Source organism: Salvelinus alpinus, chromosome 29, assembly GCF_045679555.1.
Source record: "Salvelinus alpinus chromosome 29, SLU_Salpinus.1, whole genome shotgun sequence".
Taxonomy (NCBI): Eukaryota; Metazoa; Chordata; class Actinopteri; order Salmoniformes; family Salmonidae; genus Salvelinus; species Salvelinus alpinus.
In genome coordinates this window covers 24,639,930-24,661,487 of record NC_092114.1, presented here as the reverse complement: position 1 = coordinate 24,661,487, position 21,558 = coordinate 24,639,930, and the positions used below count along the sequence as shown (strand labels likewise).

The 21,558-nt window shown below is 42.4% G+C and overlaps 1 protein-coding gene across 2 annotated transcripts in view; it reads left to right on the top strand.

Annotated features, from left to right (window-relative positions):
* LOC139559367 (CUB and sushi domain-containing protein 3-like) overlaps window positions 1–21,558 on the top strand; it is a 700,638-nt gene that overhangs the window by 591,772 nt on the left and 87,308 nt on the right. Inside the window, exons 45-49 of one of the 2 annotated variants that reach the window (XM_071375335.1) lie at window positions 336–416; window positions 2,726–2,839; window positions 6,524–6,712; window positions 7,789–7,935; window positions 19,954–20,142. In XM_071375335.1, the coding sequence (XP_071231436.1) occupies window positions 336–416; window positions 2,726–2,839; window positions 6,524–6,712; window positions 7,789–7,935; window positions 19,954–20,142 (720 nt within the window). Of the gene's footprint in view, window positions 1–335; window positions 417–2,725; window positions 2,840–6,523; window positions 6,713–7,788; window positions 7,948–19,953; window positions 20,143–21,558 lie in introns of both variants that reach the window. The other variant, XM_071375334.1, reaches the window with a different exon arrangement.

The following is a 21,558-nucleotide window of genomic DNA, read 5'->3' as shown; positions in this document are numbered from 1 at the left end:
CCTTCTTCTTCCTCCTTCTTCTTCCTCCTTCCTTCTTCTTCTTCCTCCTCCTTCCTTCTTCTTCTTCCTCCTCCTTCCTTCTTCTTCTTCCTCCTCCTTCCTCCTTCTTCCTTCTTCCTCCGTCTTCTTCCTTCTTCCCCCTTCTTCATTCTTCTTCTTCCTCATTACTCCTTCTTATTCTTCTTCCTCCTTCGCCCTTCGTCCTTCTTCCTGCTTCTTCTTCTTTTTTCTTCTTCCTTCTTCCTTCTTCCTCCTGCTTCTTCTTCCTCCTTCTTCCTCCTTCTTCATCCTTCTTCCTGCTTCTTCCTCCTTCTTCCTCCTTCTTCCTATTCTAGCATACCAGCTGAGGATCTGCCAGGCGCCCCCTGAGGTCGCTAACGCTGATATACTCATGGAGGACGGGGAGCTTGAAATAGGTAAGGCGTCCACCTTTAGTTCAATCCCAGAATATTCTCCCTTTTTCTAATGGATCGTTTGAGAGAGATTGGGCCTCCTCACTACTCTTCATACTTAGGACCAGGAGGTTTTTCTACCCACCTAACCTAACCAGGAAAAACTCTGGTGTTGTTGGTTATAACTATGACCTGGAGTTTTTCCTGGTCAGATCACATGGTCAAGAATACTCCTGGGCATGTATTCGTAAAGTGTCTCAGGGTGCTAGGGTTCGATTCAAACTGTAATGTTGAAGCGTGTGATCAACATTTTTATTTAAAGATGTAGCTGACGTATGCAGCGTTTAACGTAGATGCATTCTCCGCTAACGCAGAAACATTGCCTTTAAATTTCAATCACGTTGTTACGTTGAACTTCAGCAATGCAGATTGAATGGAGCCCCTAATCGAGGATCAGTTGAGCTTTTTTAGCTCATAATGAATGAAGATTATATGGACGGGGATCAGACACTCCTACTTCTGAGATGCTTTGTGAGTATAGGTCCTGGCCTTACTTCAGCCGCTGAAACTAGGAAACTGAAACCCTTTACACCAGTACCATGTCCCTGTGTTTCACAACATCCCCCATATCAGTCTCACCTCTGCTACAGTAAACATGCTGATGTACAATGTTCGCAGAGAGTATCGATCATGGCTTAGAGAAGAGGGGGCAAGCCTCCTCCTGTATGTGTGACCCCCACTAATACCATGGATGGACTCACACACGCACACACACACACACACACACACACACACACACACACACACACACACACACACACACACACACACACACACACACACACACACACACACACACACACACACACACACACACACACACACACACACACACACACACACACACACACACAGACACACACACTCAGACTCACAGACACCTTGCTAGGACACACACATGCATGCACGCATGCGCACACACACACCCTGCTAGACACACAAGGTTATTTCTGTTTTGCCGTGGTATTAATAGTGAGTTAGCAACTAGCTCTGTGATTGGTGGGTATCAATGAGTGAGTTAGCAACTAGATCTGTGATTGGTAGGTAGGAAAGTGGGCGATCACAGTGGCTGAGATGGATTCAGCTTGCCCGGTAACAAGGCCCAAAGACTGTGTGCGTATGTGTGTGTGTCTGTGCGCGTGGTTGTGTGTACTGTAGCAGCCCTGTACAGAATACTAAAACCACTATCATCCATCATCATCTGTGACATGGCCCTCTGCTGCTTTTTAAAGATATCAGATGGCTTCTAAAAAGACTAGAATGTTACAGTAGATGATGGTGATGATGATGATGAAGAGCATAACTTTTGATTTTCAACACCAGTTATTCTTGGTTGCACTAACACTAGTACTAATACTTCAGGGACCATGGTTTATTTTGCATTATATACTGGGTGGTTCGCCCCCTGAATGCTGATTGTCTGAAAGCCGTATACCACAGGTATGACAAAATATAACTTTTTACTGTTCTAATTACGTGTGTAACTAGTTTATAATAGTAATAAGACACCTCAGGAATTGGTGGTATATGGCCAATATACCACAGCTGTTGGCTGTATCCAGGCACTCCGCATTGCGTCGTGTTAAGAACAGCCCTTAGCTGTATTATATTGGCCATATACCACACCCCCTCATGCCTTATTGCTTAGTTATAAAGTCTTGAAGTGTCCTACCCAGGCTAGAACTCACTCATCAACAGTGTTCAACATTGAAATTTTGGGAAGGTCACCCCATCCGTCTCAGGCATCTGTTGTCCTTCTTAATTAAACAACTGCTTCATCTGAGTGCATCTACACTCTTCGAAAAAAGGTTGCCAAAACAGTTCTTTGGTTGTCTCCATAGGAGAACCCTTTTTGATTCCAGGTAGAACCCTTTTTCGTTCCCGGTAGAACTCTTTTGTGTTCTATGGAACTCAAAAGAGTTCTACATGGAACCAAATGGGTTCCACCTGAAACCAAAAATGGTTCTTCAAAGGGTTCTCCTATAGGTTATTTTTCTGAAGATTGTACAGTAGGCTACACACTCTCTTTTTCTTTGTCGCTCTCTTTCTTTCTCCCTCTTTCTTTCTTTCTCTCTCGCTTTCAGACACACGCTAACTTGTCTTTTTCACTTTCTGCTCCATTCAAACCTTCTCTCTCTCTCTCTCTCTCTCTCTCTCTCTCTCTCTCTCTCTCTCTCTCTCTCTCTCTCTCTCTCTCTCTCTCTCCTCTCAACATTCCCTCTCTTTTGGTGTCTCTCCTCTTCCTCCTCCTCCTTAACTCCTCCTCCTTACAGGCAACATCCTCCGGTACCGCTGCCATCCTGGCTTCACCCTGGTGGGGAGTGAGATCCTGACATGCAGGCTGGGGGAGAGACTTCAGATGGACGGGCCTCCTCCCACATGTCAAGGTGTGTGTGAGCGCGTGCATGCGTGTGTGCGTGTGTACGTTCCTTCATGCGCATATGTGTGCGCAAGTGCGAGCCTGCGAGTGTGTGTTTGTGTGTGTGTGCGTGTGTGTGTGCACTCTTGCGTGTGTGTGTGGCAGCTGTAATTAAAATGGTTTAGTCATTAGATGTTGTGCTGCTGTGATGCGTTTTGCCCAGCTCTGTCACAGCCCCTCGTGTCTCCTGTCTTCTCTTCCAGTTATGTTTCTGTGTCGTCCCTCTCGCTGTGTTTAGTGGCCTAAACAGCTGTTGTCATTAATCTTGTATGGTGCCATATTTCTCTCCTCGATCCCATTGGTGGGACTCACTTTGTCAGGATTTGTCCTGATAATCTACCTGAAAAATATGTTAAACCTGGAAACTCGATGCATCATGGCATCATTCACAGCCTGCGTCCCAAATGGCACGCTATTGCCTACATAGTACATTACTAGTACATTACACAGGCTTTTGTCAAAAATAGTGCACTATGTAGGGAATAGGGTGCCATTTAAAGGCAGTCACAGTATTTTGCAACCGGAACTGGAACTCGATCAAAACTAACTCCCAGGCGTGTGTTAAAAATAGAATGAAGTAGAGCTGAAAGTTTTCACATAACTTTGAAGTTAATTTACAGTACCAGTCAAAAGTTTGGACACACCTACTCATGCAAGAGTTTTTCTTTATTTGTACTATTTTCTACATTGTAGAAGACATCAAAACTATGAAATAACACATATGGAATCATGTAGTAACCAAAAAAGTGTTGGTCAAAATATATTGATCAAAATATATTTTAGATTTTAGATTCTTCAAGTAGCCACCCTTTGCCTTGATGACAGCTTTGCACACTCTTGGTATTCTCTTAACCAGCTTCACCTGGAATGCTTTTCCAACAATTCCCACATATGCTGAGAACTTGTTGGCTGCTTTCCCTTCACTCTGCGGTCCAACTCATCCCAAACCATCTCAATTGGGTTGAGGTCGGGTGATTGTGGAGGCCAGGTCATCTGATTCAGCACTCCATCACTCTCCTTCTTGGTCAAATAGCCCTTACACAGCCTGGAGGTGTGTTGGGTCATTGTCCTGTTGAAAAACAAATGATAGTCCCACTAACCGCAAACCAGATGGGATGGCGTATTGCTGCAGAATGCTGTTGTAGCCATGCTACAAGTGTGCCTTGAATTCTGAATAAATCACTGACAGTGTCACCAGCAAAGCACCCCCACACCATCACACCTCCTCCTCCATGCTTCACAGTGGGAACCACATATGCGGAGATCATCCGTTCACCTATTCTGCATCTCACAAAGACACGGCGGTTGGAACCAAAAATCTCAAATTTTGATTCATCAAACCGAAGGACAGATTTCCATCAGGGCGGCAGGTATCCTAGTGGTTAGAGCGTTGGCGAGTAATCAAAAGGTTGCTGGATCAAATCCTGAGCTGACAAGGTAAAAATGTGTCGTTATGCCCCTGAACAAGGCAGTTAAGCCACTGTTCCCCGTAGGCCATCATTGTAAATAAGAATTTGATCTTAACTGACTTGCCTAGTTAAATAAAGGTTAAATAAAAATAAATAAAAATAATTTCCATTGCTTGTGTTTCTTGACCCAAACAAGTCTCTTCTTCTTGTTGGTGTCCTTTAGTAGTGGTTTCTTTGCAGCCATTCAGGCCTTATTCACACAGTCTCCTCTGAACATTTGATGTTGAGATGTGTCTTTTACTTGAACTCTGTGAAGCATTTATTTGGGCTGCAATCTGAGGTGCAGTTAACTCTAATGAACGTATCCTCTGCAGCAGAGGTAAATCTGGGTCTTTCTTTCCTGTGGCAGTCCTCATGAAAGCCAGTTTCATCATAGCGCTTGATGGTTTTTGCGACTGCACTTGAAGTAACTTTCAAAGTTCTTGAAATATTCCGCATTGACTGACCTTCATGTCTTAAAGTAATGATGGACTGTCGTTTCTCCTTGCTTATTTGAGCTGTTCTTGCCATAATATGGACTTGGTATTTTACCAAATAGGGCAATTTTCTGTATACCACCCGTACATTGTCACAACATTGGCTCAAACACATTAAGAAGGAAAGAAATTCAAAAAATGTACTTTTAATAAGGCACACCTGTTAACCTCTCTGGGATATGTGGGACGGTAGCGTCCCACCTGGCCAACCTCCAGTGAAAATGCAGAGCGCCAAATTCAAATAAATTACTATAAAAATTAAACTTTCGTGAAATCACACACTCAATACACCAAATTAAAGCTACACTTGTTGTGAATCCAGCCAACGTGTCAGATTTCAAAAATGCTTTACGGCGAAAGCAAACAATGCTATTATCTGAGGATAGCAACCAAGCAAACAAACACAGACCATCATATTTCAACCCTCCCGGCGCGACACAAAACGCAGAAATAAAGATATAATTCATGCCTTACCTTTGACGAGCTTCTTCTGTTGGCACTCCAATATGTCCCATAAACATCACAAATGGTCCTTTTGTTCGATTAATTCCGTTGATATAAATCCAAAATGTCCATTTATTTGGCGCGTTTGATCCAGAAAAACACTGGTTCCAACTTGCACAACGTGACTACAAAATATCTCAAAAGATACCTGTAAGCGTTGTCCAAACATTTCAAACTACTTTTGAAATACAACTTTAGGTATATTTTAACGTAAATAATCGATAAAATTGAAGACGGGATGATCTGTGTTCAATACCGGAGGAAAACAATGTGTAGCATGCTTTCTGGTCACGTGCCTCTAACAAATTCACTGGAGCCTCATTCTGAACATGGCTACTTCTTCATTTCTCAAAGGAAAAACCTCAACCAATTTCTAAAGACTGTTTACATCCAGTGGAAGCGATAGGAACTGCAGGAAGGTCCCTTAGAAATCTGGATTCCCAAAGAAAAATCATTGAAAAGAGAGTGACCTCAAAAACAATATATATTAATGGTTTGTCCTCGGGGTTTTGCCTGCCAAATAAGTTCTGTTATAGTCACAGACATGATTCAAACAGTTTTAGAAACTTCAGAGTGTTTTCTATCCAATACTAATAATAATATGCATATATTAGCATCTGGGACTGAGTAGGAGGCAGTTTACTCTGGGCACGCTTTTCATCCAAACGTGAAAATGCTGCCCACTATCCTAGAGAAGTTAATTAAAATGCATTCCAGGTGACTACCTCATGAAGCTGGTTGAGAGAATGCCAAGTGTGCAAAGCTGTCATCAAGGCAAAGGGTGGCTACGTTGAAGAATCTCAAATACAAAATATATTTTAATTTGTTTAACACTTTTTTTGGTTACTACATGATTCCATATGTGTTATTTCATAGTTTTGATGTCTTCACTGCTATTCTACAGTGTAGAAATAGTAAAAACAAATAAAAACCCTTGAATGAGTAGGTGTGTTCAAACTTTTGACTGGTACTGTATATAAATATATTGTCTGTGTAATAAATAAGGAGAACCCGTAAAGTAAGGGGTGATTCATTCTCGGCATAATGTAACCACTCCTTTTATTGTTCTGCTTCTTGGCCGAATGTGTTTACTTAGTTTAGTGAGTACTGTCTCTTGGGTGACCACTGAATAAATGACATGTATCGAAAGTTACAGAATCCACCTCTAACATACATTTGGTCTGCTGTTATGTGCCCACCCAGTGCAATGCCCGGCCCACGATGTAAGATTTGACTCTACTGGAGTAATCCTGAGTCCAGGCTACCCTGAAAGCTACCCAAACCTGCAGATGTGTATCTGGACCATCAATGTAGAGAAGGGCTACAACATCACACTGTACTTCGAGTCCTTCCAGACCGAGAGGGAGTTCGACATCCTAGAAGTCTTTGATGGTAGCTACAGTAGCATTACACTAGCCTGGTCCCTTAACTGTTTCTGCTGTCTTGCAAACTCATTACAGCACAAACAGATCTTGGATCAGGCTAGCATTGCACACTGTGATGTTTTTTAACCTGTTCTGCTTTTGCTCAGAGATGTGTTGTGTTCAAACTGTCTACTTGGGCTGCAGTGGCATTGTAAATGTAATCTTTAGTGAATTGAGTTTGGAGAATTTGGGAATGAAATGGCTGGAAGTGTCAGTATTAAATGCAAGGCCTACAGAACTTTGTATGACCTCCCTTTGAATGAATGCAACAACATGAATGTGAAGCAACCACAATACCACTTAACACATTTTGCTGTAATGTCTAAAAGGCCTTTGTGATGAACAATGTTCAGCCCCTCTTCTCACAGCTAAAGATGAAAGATGCTCACATTTGAATAGTTTGCCTAATTTCAGTTTATGTGACAAAACAAGCAAGTATAGTGTAGAGAATCATTATACTATCTAAAGCGCTGTGAAATATATTTTTAATAACCACATATTGTATTTTCAGCTGTTTCAAGCTGGTGTACAAAACCGAAAGTAAAAGAAGCCAAAACTAAACTTAAGAACGGGAAGCATAGAAATAGCGTGCATAGAGTAGATCCACCACTTCTTAGACTTGCTTTCAATGAGAATGACAGATTAATAATGCACATTTATGTGAATTTAGTCGGGTCGCCCAAAAAGTTACATATTGCAGCTTTAATACAATGTTACTGAAGCTGTAATTCTTTCTTAGCCTTGTAAATGTATGATTTTCAACACAAATACACAAAAATCTGCCTTATTGTTAGCATCCTCTCTCTCTCTCTCTCTCTCTCTCTCTCTCTCTCTCTCTCTCTCTCTCTCTCTCTCTCTCTCTCTCTCTCTCTCTCTCTCTCTCTCTCTCTCTCTCTCTCTCTCTCTCTCTCTCTCTCTCTCTCTCTCTCTCTCTCTCTCTCTCTCTCTCTCTCTCTCTCTCTCTCTCTCTCTCTCTCTCTCTCTCTCTCTCTCTCTCTCTCTCTCTCTCTCTATCTCTATCTCTCTCTATCTATCTATCTACAGGTCCCAGTACTAACAGTCAGACTCTGGCCACCTTCAGCGGTGACGTCCCCGCGCCCTTCAACATCACTACGACCGGCCACCAGCTCACACTGCGCTGGTCCTCCGACCACGGCACCAACAAGAAGGGCTTCCGTATCCGCTATGTTGGTGAGTATCAAAGTATGTATCCATTTAAATCACTCTTATTCACTTGCACGTTTATGTCTTTTGAGAGTGAGTATTGCGGAGTGAGTTTGTGTGCGTGATTGCTTGCTTGCATGTGAGAGTGGGAGAATTATAACAAAGTAGATACTCTAAAAACTTGCATGTGGAATATTGTGGTTGTACTCAATATTTGTCTGTCTTTCCTTGAGGTATTGAAGAATTAACCATTTACAGTATTGATGCATTTACATACACTGTCATGGAGGTTAGCCCATTGTTGAGGTTCAGAGCACAGTAAATAGATAGAGCACAGAGGACAATAGAGCACAGTTACCAGCACTGTAAACAGATTTTGCTCTAAGCTATGCACTCATTCTCTGACTGGCTAAAACCATGGGCCTAGTGCTGCTTCCTCATGTCTCGGTGCTACTACAGATGTCAGTGGAGATGTCAGTCGGGGCCTGGGGACCCTAAACAACCACAGAGCTGGGTCACACTTTGCTGAGCAGGCAGGCGGGCCAGGGACAGACAGGGCCTGACCAGGTCAAGTGTTGGTCAGAGCTGACAGCCAGTCTGTCCCTAATAGTCCTGAGTAAGACATAGCTTTGTCTCAGACTACACAGCTTTTTCCAAATGTGACAACAGACGATGCGCTAAGACCCCCAAGGCACAAGACATCTATGGTCTCCCCAGACTGTGATGCCGACGGCGATATCACCATGTGAAAAGCTAAAGGAGTAGTAGTAAGACAGCACAAAGCAGTATTAGGACAGGACTGCAGTATTAGGATCACACTGCAGTATTAGGACTAGACTGCAGTATTAGGATTAGACTGCAGTATTAGGACTAGACTGCAGTATTAGGACCAGACTGCAGTATTAGGACTAGACTGCAGTAATATGGCTAGCCTGCAGTAATATGGCTAGCCTGCAGTATTAGGACTAGACTGCAGTATTAGGGCTAGACTGCAGTATTAGGGCTAGACTGCAGTATTAACGCTGGACTGCAGTATTAGGACTAGACTGCAGTATTAGGGCTAGACTGCAGTATTAACGCTGGACTGCCGCATTAAGCATAATACGTCTTGTCCTAATACGCTGGACTGCCGTATTAGGACTAAACTGCAGTATTAGGACTAGACTGCAGAATTAGACAAGACTGCAGTATTAAGACTAGACTGCAGAATTAGGACAAGACTGTAGTATTAGGACAATACTGTAGTATTAGGGCTAGACTACAGTATTAGGGCTAGACTGCAGTATTAGGGCTAGACTGCAGTATTAGGGCTAGACTACGGTATTAGGGCTAGACTGCAGTAATAGGGCTAGACTGCAGTATTAGGAATAGGCTGCAGTATTAGGACAAGACTGCAGTATAAGGACAAGACTGCAGTATTAAGACTAGACTGCAGTATTAGGGCTAGACTGCAGTATAAAGACTAGACTGCAGTATAAGGACTAGACTGCAGTATTAGGGCTAGACTGCAGTATTATGGCTAGACTGCAGTATTAGGGCTAGACTGTGGTATTAGGCAAGACTGCAGTATTAGGACTAGACTGCAGTATTATGGCTAGACTAAAGGAGTAGTAGTAAGACAGCACAAAGCAGTATTAGGACAGGACTGCAGTATTAGGATCACACTGCAGTATTAGGACTAGACTGCAGTATTAGGATTAGACTGCAGTATTAGGACTAGACCGCAGTATTAGGACCAGACTGCAGTATTAGGACTAGACTGCAGTAATATGGCTAGCCTGCAGTATTAGGACTAGACTGCAGTATTAGGGCTAGACTGCAGTATTAACGCTGGACTGCCGCATTAAGCAAGACTGCAGTATTAGGACTAGACTGACGTATTAGGACTAAACTGCAGTATTAGGACTAGACTGCAGAATTAGACAAGACTGCAGTATTAGGACAAGACTGCAGTATAAGGACAAGACTGCAGTATTAAGACTAGACTGCAGAATTAGGGCTAGACTGCAGAATTAGGGCTAGACTGCAGTATTAGTGCTAGACTGCATTATTAGGACTAGACTGCAGTATTAGGGCCAGACTGCAGTATAAGGACTAGACTGCAGTATTAGGACTAGACTGCAGTATTAGGCTAGACTGCAGTAGTATGGCTAGACTGCAGTATTATGGCTAGACTGCAGTATTATGGCTAGACTGCAGTATTAGAACTAGACTGCGGTATTAGGACAAGACTGCGGTATTAGGACTAGCATGCAGTATTAGGGCTAGACTGCAGTTTTAGGACGAGACTGCAGTATTAGGACAAGACTGCATTATTAGGCTAAGACTGCACTATTAAGACTGCAGTATTAGGCTACGACTGCAGTATTAGGTCTAGACTGCAGTATTAGGACTAGACTGCAGTTTTAGGCTAAGACTGCAGTATTAGGCTAAGACTGCAGTGTTAGGACTAGACTGCAGTATTTGGACTAGATGGCCGTATTAGAACTAGACTGCAGTATAAGGACTAGACTGCGGTATTTTGATATGACTGCAGTATTAAGACTAGACTGCAGTATTAGGGTAGACTGCAGTTTTAGGACTAGACTGCAGTATTAGGGCTAGATTGCAATATTAGGACAAGACTGCAGTTTTAGGGTTAGACTGCATTATTAGTGATAGGCTGCAGTGTTAGGACTAGGCTGCAGTATTAGGACTAGACTGAAGTATTAGGGTTAAATTGCACTATCAGGACTATACTGCAGTATTAGGACTAGACAGCGGTATTAGGACTAAACTGCAGTATTAGAAAAGCACTGCAGTATTAGGACTAGACTGCAGTATTAGGACTAGACTGCAGTATTAGGACTAGACTGCAGTATTAGGACAAGACTGCCGTATTAGGACTAGACTGCAGTATTAGGACTAGACTGCAATATTAAGACACGACTGCAGTTTTTGGACTAGACTTCAGTATTTGGCATGACTGCATTATTAGGCTAAGACTGCGGTATTAGGCTAAGACTGCAGTATTAGGACTAAACTGCAGTATTAGGACTAGACTCCAGTAATTTACATTTACATTTTTAGTCATTTAGCAGACGCTCTTATCCAGAGCGACTTACAGTAATAGGACTAGACTGCAGTTTTAGGACTAGACTGTAGTATTAGGCTAAGACTTTAGTATTAGCCTAATACTGCAGAGACTTTAGTACTGCAGAAGACTTTAGTACTGCAGAACTAGACATCAGTATTAGGACTAGACTGCAGTATTAAGACACAACTGCAGTATTAGGAGTAGACTGCAGTATTTGGTAAGCCTGCAGTATTAGGGCTAGGCTGCAGTATTGGGGCTAGACTGCGGTATTAGGACTAGACTGCGGTATTAGGACTAGACTGCAGCATTAGGGCTAGACTGCAGTATAAGGACTAGATTGCAGTTGTAGGACAAGACTGCAGTATTAGGACTAGACTGCAGTATTAGGACTAGACTGCAGTATTAGGACTAGACTGCAATATTAAGACATGACTGCAGTATTTGGACTAGAATTCAGTATTTGACATGACTGCAGTATTAGGCTAAGACTGCGGTATTAGTCTAAGACTGCAGTATTAGGACTAGACTGCAGTATTAGGACTAGACTCCAATTTTTGGACTAGACTACTGTTTTAGGACTAGACTGCAGTATTAGAACTAGACATCAGTATTAGGACTAGACTACAGTATTAAGACACAACTGCAGTATTAGGACTAGACTTCAGTATTTGGCAAGCCTGCAGTATTAGGACTAGACTGTGGTATTAGGACTAGACCGTAGTATTAGGACTAGACTGCATTATTTTGACATGACTGCAGTATTTGGACTAGACTTCAGTATTTGACATGACTGCAGTATTAGGCTAAGACTGCGGTATTATGCTAAGACTCTGGTATTAGTCTAAGACTGTGGTATTAGTCTAAGACTGCAGTATTAGGACTAGACTCCAATTTTAGGACTAGACTACTGTTTTAGGACTAGACTGCAGTATTAGGCTAAGACTGCAGTATTAGAACTAGACATCAGTATTAGGACTAGTCTGCAGTATTAGGGCTAGGCTGCAGTATTAGGCGAGACTGCAGTATTAGGCTAAGACTGCAGTATTAGGCTAAGACTGCAGTATTAGGCTAAGACTGCAGTATTAGGCTAAGACTGCAGTATTAGGCTAAGACTGCAGTGTTAGGACTAGACTGCAGTATTCGGACTAGACTGCAGTATTAGGACTAGACTGCAGTATTAGGACTAGACTGCAGTATTTGGCAAGACTGCGGTATTAGGCTCATACTGCGGTATTAGGACTAGACAGCAGTATTAGGACTAGACTGCAGCATTAGGGCTAGGCTGCAGTATTGGGGCTAGATTGCAGTTGTAGGACAAGACTGCAGTATTTGGACAAGACTATACTATTAGGACTAGACTATACTATTAGGACTAGACTGCAGTTTTAGACTAGACTGCAGTATTAGGCTAAGACTGCAGTATTAGGCTAAGACTGCAGTATTAGGACGAGACCGCAGTATTAGGACTAGACTGCAGTATTAGGAGTAGACTGCAGTATTAGGAGTAGACTGCAGTATTTGGACTATACTGCAGTATTAGGACTAGACTGCGGTATTAGGAGTAGACTGCAGCATTAGGGCTAGGCTGCAGTATTGGGGCTAGACTGCAGTATAAGGACTAGATTGCAGTCGTAGGACAAGACTGCAGTATTTGGACAAGACTATACTATTAGCACTAGACTGCAGTATTAGGCTAGACTGCAGTATTAGGCTAAGACTGCAATATTAGGACTAGATTGCCGTTTTAGGACTAGACTGCTGTTTTAGGACTAGACTTCTGTTTTAGGACTAGACTGCAGTATTAGGAAAACACTGCAGTATTAGGACTAGACTGCAGTATTAGGACAATACTGCAGTATTAGGACAAGACTGCAGTATTAGGACTAGACTGCAGTATTAGGACTAGACTGCAATATTAAGACATGACTGCAGTATTTGGACTAGACTTCAGTATTTGACATGACTGCAGTATTAGGCTAAGACTGCGGTATTAGGCTAAGACTCTGGTGTTAGTCTAAGACTCTGGTATTAGTCTAAGACTGCAGTATTAGGACTAGACTGCAGTATTAGGACTAGACTGCAGAATTAGGGCTAGACTGCAGAATTAGGGCTAGACTGCAGTATTAGTGCTAGACTGCAGAATTAGGGCTAGACTGCAGTATTAGTGCTAGACTGCAGTATAAGGACTAGACTACTGTTTTAGGACTAGACTGCAGTATTAGGCTAAGACTGCAGTATTAGAACTAGACATCAGTATTAGGACTAGACTGCTGTATTAAGACACAACTGCAGTATTAGGACTAGACTTCAGTATTTGGCAAGCCTGCCGTATTAGGCTAAGCCTGCGGTATTAGGACTAGACTGTAGTATTAGGACTAGACTGCAGTATTAAGACTAGACTGCAGAATTAGGGCTAGACTGCAGAATTAGGGCTAGACTGCAGTATTAGTGCTAGACTGCATTATTAGGACTAGACTGCAGTATTAGGGCCAGACTGCAGTATAAGGACTAGACTGCAGTATTAGGACTAGACTGCAGTATTAGGCTAGACTGCAGTAGTATGGCTAGACTGCAGTATTATGGCTAGACTGCAGTATTATGGCTAGACTGCAGTATTAGAACTAGACTGCGGTATTAGGACAAGACTGCGGTATTAGGACTAGCATGCAGTATTAGGGCTAGACTGCAGTTTTAGGACGAGACTGCAGTATTAGGACAAGACTGCATTATTAGGCTAAGACTGCACTATTAAGACTGCAGTATTAGGCTACGACTGCAGTATTAGGTCTAGACTGCAGTATTAGGACTAGACTGCAGTTTTAGGCTAAGACTGCAGTATTAGGCTAAGACTGCAGTGTTAGGACTAGACTGCAGTATTAGGACTAGATGGCCGTATTAGAACTAGACTGCAGTATAAGGACTAGACTGCGGTATTTTGATATGACTGCAGTATTAAGACTAGACTGCAGTATTAGGGTAGACTGCAGTTTTAGGACTAGACTGCAGTATTAGGGCTAGATTGCAATATTAGGACAAGACTGCAGTTTTAGGGTTAGACTGCATTATTAGTGATAGGCTGCAGTGTTAGGACTAGGCTGCAGTATTAGGACTAGACTGAAGTATTAGGGTTAAATTGCACTATCAGGACTATACTGCAGTATTAGGACTAGACAGCGGTATTAGGACTAAACTGCAGTATTAGAAAAGCACTGCAGTATTAGGACTAGACTGCAGTATTAGGACTAGACTGCAGTATTAGGACTAGACTGCAGTATTAGGACAAGACTGCCGTATTAGGACTAGACTGCAGTATTAGGACTAGACTGCAATATTAAGACACGACTGCAGTTTTTGGACTAGACTTCAGTATTTGGCATGACTGCATTATTAGGCTAAGACTGCGGTATTAGGCTAAGACTGCAGTATTAGGACTAAACTGCAGTATTAGGACTAGACTCCAGTAATTTACATTTACATTTTTAGTCATTTAGCAGACGCTCTTATCCAGAGCGACTTACAGTAATAGGACTAGACTGCAGTTTTAGGACTAGACTGTAGTATTAGGCTAAGACTTTAGTATTAGAACTAGACATCAGTATTAGGACTAGACTGCAGTATTAAGACACAACTGCAGTATTAGGAGTAGACTGCAGTATTTGGTAAGCCTGCAGTATTAGGGCTAGGCTGCAGTATTGGGGCTAGACTGCGGTATTAGGACTAGACTGCGGTATTAGGACTAGACTGCAGCATTAGGGCTAGACTGCAGTATAAGGACTAGATTGCAGTTGTAGGACAAGACTGCAGTATTAGGACTAGACTGCAGTATTAGGACTAGACTGCAGTATTAGGACTAGACTGCAATATTAAGACATGACTGCAGTATTTGGACTAGAATTCAGTATTTGACATGACTGCAGTATTAGGCTAAGACTGCGGTATTAGTCTAAGACTGCAGTATTAGGACTAGACTGCAGTATTAGGACTAGACTCCAATTTTTGGACTAGACTACTGTTTTAGGACTAGACTGCAGTATTAGAACTAGACATCAGTATTAGGACTAGACTACAGTATTAAGACACAACTGCAGTATTAGGACTAGACTTCAGTATTTGGCAAGCCTGCAGTATTAGGACTAGACTGTGGTATTAGGACTAGACCGTAGTATTAGGACTAGACTGCATTATTTTGACATGACTGCAGTATTTGGACTAGACTTCAGTATTTGACATGACTGCAGTATTAGGCTAAGACTGCGGTATTATGCTAAGACTCTGGTATTAGTCTAAGACTGTGGTATTAGGCTAAGACTGCAGTATTAGGACTAGACTGCAGTATTAGGACTAGACTCCAATTTTTGGACTAGACTACTGTTTTAGGACTAGACTGCAGTATTAGAACTAGACATCAGTATTAGGACTAGACTACAGTATTAAGACACAACTGCAGTATTAGGACTAGACTTCAGTATTTGGCAAGCCTGCAGTATTAGGACTAGACTGTGGTATTAGGACTAGACCGTAGTATTAGGACTAGACTGCATTATTTTGACATGACTGCAGTATTTGGACTAGACTTCAGTATTTGACATGACTGCAGTATTAGGCTAAGACTGCGGTATTATGCTAAGACTCTGGTATTAGTCTAAGACTGTGGTATTAGGACTAGACTGTAGTATTAGGACTAGACTGCAGTATTAGGACTAGACTGCAGTATTAGGACTAGACTGCAATGTTAAGACATGACTGCAGTATTTGGACTAGACTTTAGTATTTGACATGACTGCAGTATTAGGCTAAGACTGCAGTATTAGAACTAGACATCAGTATTACGACTAGACTGCAGTATTAAGACACAACTGCAGTATTAGGACTAGACTTCAGTATTTTGCAAGCCTGCCGTATTAGGCTACGCCTGCGGTATTAGGACTAGACTGTGGTATTAGGACTAGACTGCAGTATTAGGACTAGACTGCAATATTAAGACATGACTGCAGTATTTGTACTAGACTTTAGTATTTGACATGACTGCAGTATTAGGCTAAGACTGCGGTATTAGGCTAAGACTCTGGTATTAGTCTAAGACTGTGGTATTAGTCTAAGACTGCAGTATTAGGACTAGACTGCAATTTTAGGACTAGACTGCTGTTTTAGGACTAGACTGCAGTATTAGGCTAAGACTGCAGTATTAGAACTAGACATCAGTATTTGGCAAGCCTGCAGTATTAGCCTAAGCCTGCAGTATTATTACTAGACTGCGGTATTAGGACTAGACTGCGGTATTAGGATTAGACTGCGGTATTAGGACTAGCATGCGGTATTAGGGCTAGACTGTAGTATTAGGGCTAGACTGTAGTATTAGGGCTAGACTGCAGTATTAGGACAAGACTGCAGTATTAGGACAAGACTGCAGTATTAGGACAAGACTGCAGTATTAGGCTAAGACTGCAGTATTAGGGTAAGACTGCAGTATTAGGCTAAGACTGCAGTATTAGGCTAAGACTTCAGTATAAGGCCTACAACAGTATAATGTTTAGACTGCGGTATTAGGACAAGACTGCAGTATTAGGGCTAGACTGCAGTATTAGGACAATACTGCAGTATTTGGACAAGACTGCAGTATTAGGGCTAGACTGTAGTATTAGGGCTAGACTGCAGTATAAGGTCTAGACTGCAGTATTAGGACAAGACTGCAGTATTAGGGTTAAGACTGCGGTATATGGGCTAAGACTGCGGTATTAGGTCTAGACTGCAGTATTAGGACTACATTGCAGTATTACGACTACATTGCAGTATTAGGACTAGATTGCAGTATTAGGACTAGATTGCGTTAATAGGACTAGACTGCAGTATTACGACAAGCCTGCGGGAATAGGACTAGACTGCAGTATTAGGACTAGATTGCGTTAATAGAACTAGACTGCAGTATTACGACAAGCCTGCGGGAATAGGACTAGACTGCAGTGTTAGGAATGTAGCTTGTGAGGAACAACAAGACTAAGGCTAGGGAAGTCCAAACATTCCCAGAGTAAGGACGTAGCTGCAAGGCCACACCAATAATTCTAATAGAGGTTTTTGTAATTGAGTAGCCATAGCAACATCCCTTTTCATCTCCACTTCCATTATCTAAATATATTAATCTCTTCAGGAAGATACCTAGTCGCTGATTTTCTACAGAAACACAATCTCTATTTTTATCAGAGAAACAGACAAAAAATCTCAATCGTTATTGCTTTTTGGTGTTAGCGATGCATCAATAAATAGTTTGGCCTAACACTCTGTCTTTATTTTTGCTTTCACATTATAAGATGTTGTTCTTGAGCTGCCTCGTCGTGTTTGTTCTGCTGTGTATAACCCAGTTACATTTCTGATACTTTTTCCAAATAATAACAGCCATTGTGCAAATGACTCCCTGCCTCAGAGATTGCTGGTATCTCATAACATGGAGTCATGCAGCTGAGGGAACTAGTAATTTGGCACTCAGTATGTGCGTCAGGAGATTTGCTGGGGGATAACTTCCTCGCTTGTTTAAGTATGCAAGATATTTGTAGTAAATCTGCTTTGAAGTGTTGTGACGCTCAAGCTAGAGTTTAGCATCTCTCTCTCTCTCTCTCTCTCTCTCTCTCTCTCTCTCTCTCTCTCTCTCTCTCTCTCTCTCTCTCTCTCTCTCTCTCTCTCTCCTCTCTCTCTCTCTCTCTCTCTCTCTCTCTCTCTCTCTCTCTCTCTCTCTCTCTCTCTCTCTCTCTCTCTCTCCTCTCTCTCTCTCTCTCTCTCTCTCTCCTCTCTCTCTCCTCTCTCTCTCTCACTCTCTCTCTCTCTCCTCTCTCCTCTTCCTCTCCCTTTTCCTCTCCCTCTTCCTGACAAAATCTCAGTCTTTCTATTCTGCATCCTCTCCATAACTCTCTGTCTTAGAGCCCATGTCTTTCTATATCTCCCTCGCTCTCTTTATTTTCCTCTCTCTCTCTCTCTTCCTCTTTCTCCCTCTCTCTTTTCCTCTCTCTCTCTCTTTTCCTTTCTCTTTCTCTCTGTCTCTCTTCCTCTCCTCCTCTTTCTCTCTCACTATTTTCCTCTCTCTCTCTCTCTCTCTCTCTCTCTCTCTCTCTCTCTCTCTCTCTCTCTCTCTCTCTCTCTCTCTCTCTCTCTCTCTCTCTCTCTCTCTCTCTCTCTCTCTCTCTCTCTCTCTCTCTCTCTCTCTCTCTCTCCCCCCCTCTCTCTCTCTCTCTCTCTCTCTCTCTCTCTCTCTCTCTTTCTCTGTCTCTCTTCCTCTCTCCATCTCTCTGTCAGCATTCTTTGCCTCTTCTATAATCTTCCTCAGTGAGATAATATGACAGTGTTGCTTTCTGCTCTGCATTCAATATGTTTACATTTCCATACTACGTACTAGGCAGGTAGCCTAGCGGTTAGAGTGTGGGGCCAAATACCTGAGCCGACAAGGTGAAAAATGTGTCTGTGCCCATGAGCAAGGTACGTAGCCCTAATTTGCTCCAGGGGTGCCGTACTACTATGGCTGCCCTGTAAAACAACTCATTTCACTGCACCTATCTTTTTATGTGCTACCCCTTACCATTGTTCACACACAATCAGATCAGTGCTTTTTAACTGTAGTTTAAATATGTATCTGAATGAATAAGGCATATACCTGAAAGTCAGAACTTGCTGTGTGAACTAGAATTGTCACTCCCGGATGTGGGTTGACTTTGCCCTTCTACTGTAGTTATGAAAGTGACAAGTTGAGGTACATGCTTGGCCTTGTTATTCAGACTGCTCAGTTGAAGGAAATCAGAATGATTCAGAGCACTTTATAGTGCATTTAGATGGTGATCAAATGGAGAAGAGATATCACATGTTAGCTGGTGAACTCTTAATGTTTTTAAAGTTAGCCATTCTTTCCTAGTTGCTAGGTTAGTACTAGCCTGGATACCAGTCTGTTTGTGCCATCCTTTTCATGCAAAAGCAAGGAGTGGCATGATGGCACAAATGGACTGGTACCCAGGATAGATCAAAACAGTATGTAAAGCAGAAAGATAAAACATGTTTTTTTAACAAAAACAACATAGAGCGTAAAATGGAGGTCAGGAGGCTTTTTCTCACGAGGAGAAACTCTCTCCAGGACATAGGACACCAACACACCTAGAATTAACCCTGTGTTGTGCTGACTTTGTAATTACTGTATGTACGTGTATGCTGAGTGTGGTGTGTGTCTCACGCCTGCCCACTGATTTGGTGTGACACAGTCCCCGTCCCCATCTTCCTGTTCGTGCAGGGCTCAGGGCCAAGTGTCAACGCAGGAAGAAGCTGCACAGCATGCTTTTACATAACTACACTGACCTGAACTGTGAGAAGTGTTTAAACGTGTTAATGCCAGAAAGAATGATATTGATGTAATGGTATGTTATACATACATGTTATACATTGTACATACTGTACATATACTGCATATGTGTGGGGAAATTACAGTATATAAAGCATTTACAAATGAATGCCTATGTAGCCTCACTGGTAGGCTATATATCAAGTAAAAACATTCACCCACATTTAGTTGAAATAATATGAAGATTATATGTGTTGTTACTCATGAGTAACAGTAGAAGTTAGTAGCTAGTTATAGTCAGAGCCTTATAGCTGTAGGTATTACAGTAATACAGCTCTGGTTATAACCACCAGGGTACTGTACTAGTGAGTTGACCTGTGTGTGTTTGTGTGTTTGTGTGTGTTATTGTTTGTCTCCCTCTTTCTGCCTCCCTCCCCTGCTCCCTCTCTCTATCCCCCTCTCCCTCTCTCCCTCTCTCTCTTTCTCTCTCTCCCCCTCCCTCCCTCCCTCCCTCCCTCCCTCCCTCCCTCCCTCCCTCCCTCCCTCCCTCCCTCCATCCCTCCCTCCCTCCCTCCCTCCCTCCCTCTCTCTCTGTCCCTCTCTCCCCCCTCCCTCTCTCCCCCCTCCCTCTCTCTCTCTCTCTCTCTTTCCCCCCCTCCAGCCCTGTACTGCAGCACCCCAGACTCGCCCCTACAGGGATCCATCAGTAGCCAGACGGGTGGTCACCTCAACAGCCTGGTCCGCTGGGCCTGTGACCGGGGCTACCGCCTCATAGGGAACAGTACGGCCGTGTGCAGGAGGAACCCCTACGGATACTTTGACTGGGACTCCACCGTACCCGCCTGCCAAGGTGAGATCTTGGCCCATATTGACAAAGCGTCTCAGACTAGGAGTGCTGATCTAGGATTAGTTTTGCCTTTTAAGATCATAATGAATAAGATTAGATGGACAGGAGAGACCTGATCCTAGATTCTACATGTTACTATATTACAATTTTCTAGGAATCCTGTTGTATGTACTTAGTGTATCACATGGATTTAAATTTCTATAATAATTACTAACACTTATCTACCCCGACTTAGCTTTTTCTACATGAAATGTCAAGCAAATTTAACACATGAAAAGAGCCAAAATAGCAATACATTTCTCCATCAATGTCTTTAAAATTGTCACCAACTGGAGTTTACTCACGTCAGTCTCAACTCTCATTCTGGAAAAGCTATTTTCAGAGGCTTTTTACCTGTTACAAGCCGGGTTTCAACAGGAAAACCCAGCATTCTAAAGCTCCACTCAGTGATTTAATATGATTTGATGCATGCCACCTTACTGTCAGGCGCCACAGGCTGGAGTGACACTAAGGTGCAGTGACACTCATAATATGACTACATAAACTTCAGAAGTGTGTCAGAGTACTTCACCCTAAAATGAGACAACCGGGAGTCATTGTTCACCATCATCTAAGAGCACTGGTCCAGGAAATTAGATAATGAGGGTCTTACGATGTTCATATTAGGAAAATCTCAGCAGAACTTTTTCATCTTGATATGTCCTCATATGGACACCATATGGTCTTAATGACAATGTTTTTACACTGACAAGAAGTGCAAATGTCTGACAGTTGATCTGCTGTATATCCAAATATAGCAATTGTATTTATTAATTGCTATTGTATGTAAGATTTTTGCAATGTAAGACAATTATCCATTGCGTGCATATTATGCATCGTGACAGATGGTAACCTTCGGGTGCATCCCAAATAGCACCATTTTCCCTGTATGCCCCACTACTTTTGACCAAAGCCCTATTGCCTTGGTTTAAAATAGTGCACTATAAAGGCCAAGGAATAGGCTACTATTTGAGATGCAGCCTACATCTTATTCCAAACTGATTGGATAGAAAGAAACCGAGAGGAAATATAAGGATGGGTCTAATCATATTCTGTTAGCTAGTGGGTATGCTAAAATCTTAGATTTAAAAATGATTTCATGTTTTTTGGATGTAGGATTGAGACTTGCCAGAAAATATAGCAGAGAGAAACAGAATAGTTTCACACTTTCCTGAGCTGAGAACACACACACACACACACACACACACACACACACACACACACACACACACACACACACACACACACACACACACACACACACACACACACACACACACACACACACACACACACACACACACACACACACACACACACACACACACACACACACACACACACACACACACAGCATATATATAATCCTCTCTCTGTGCT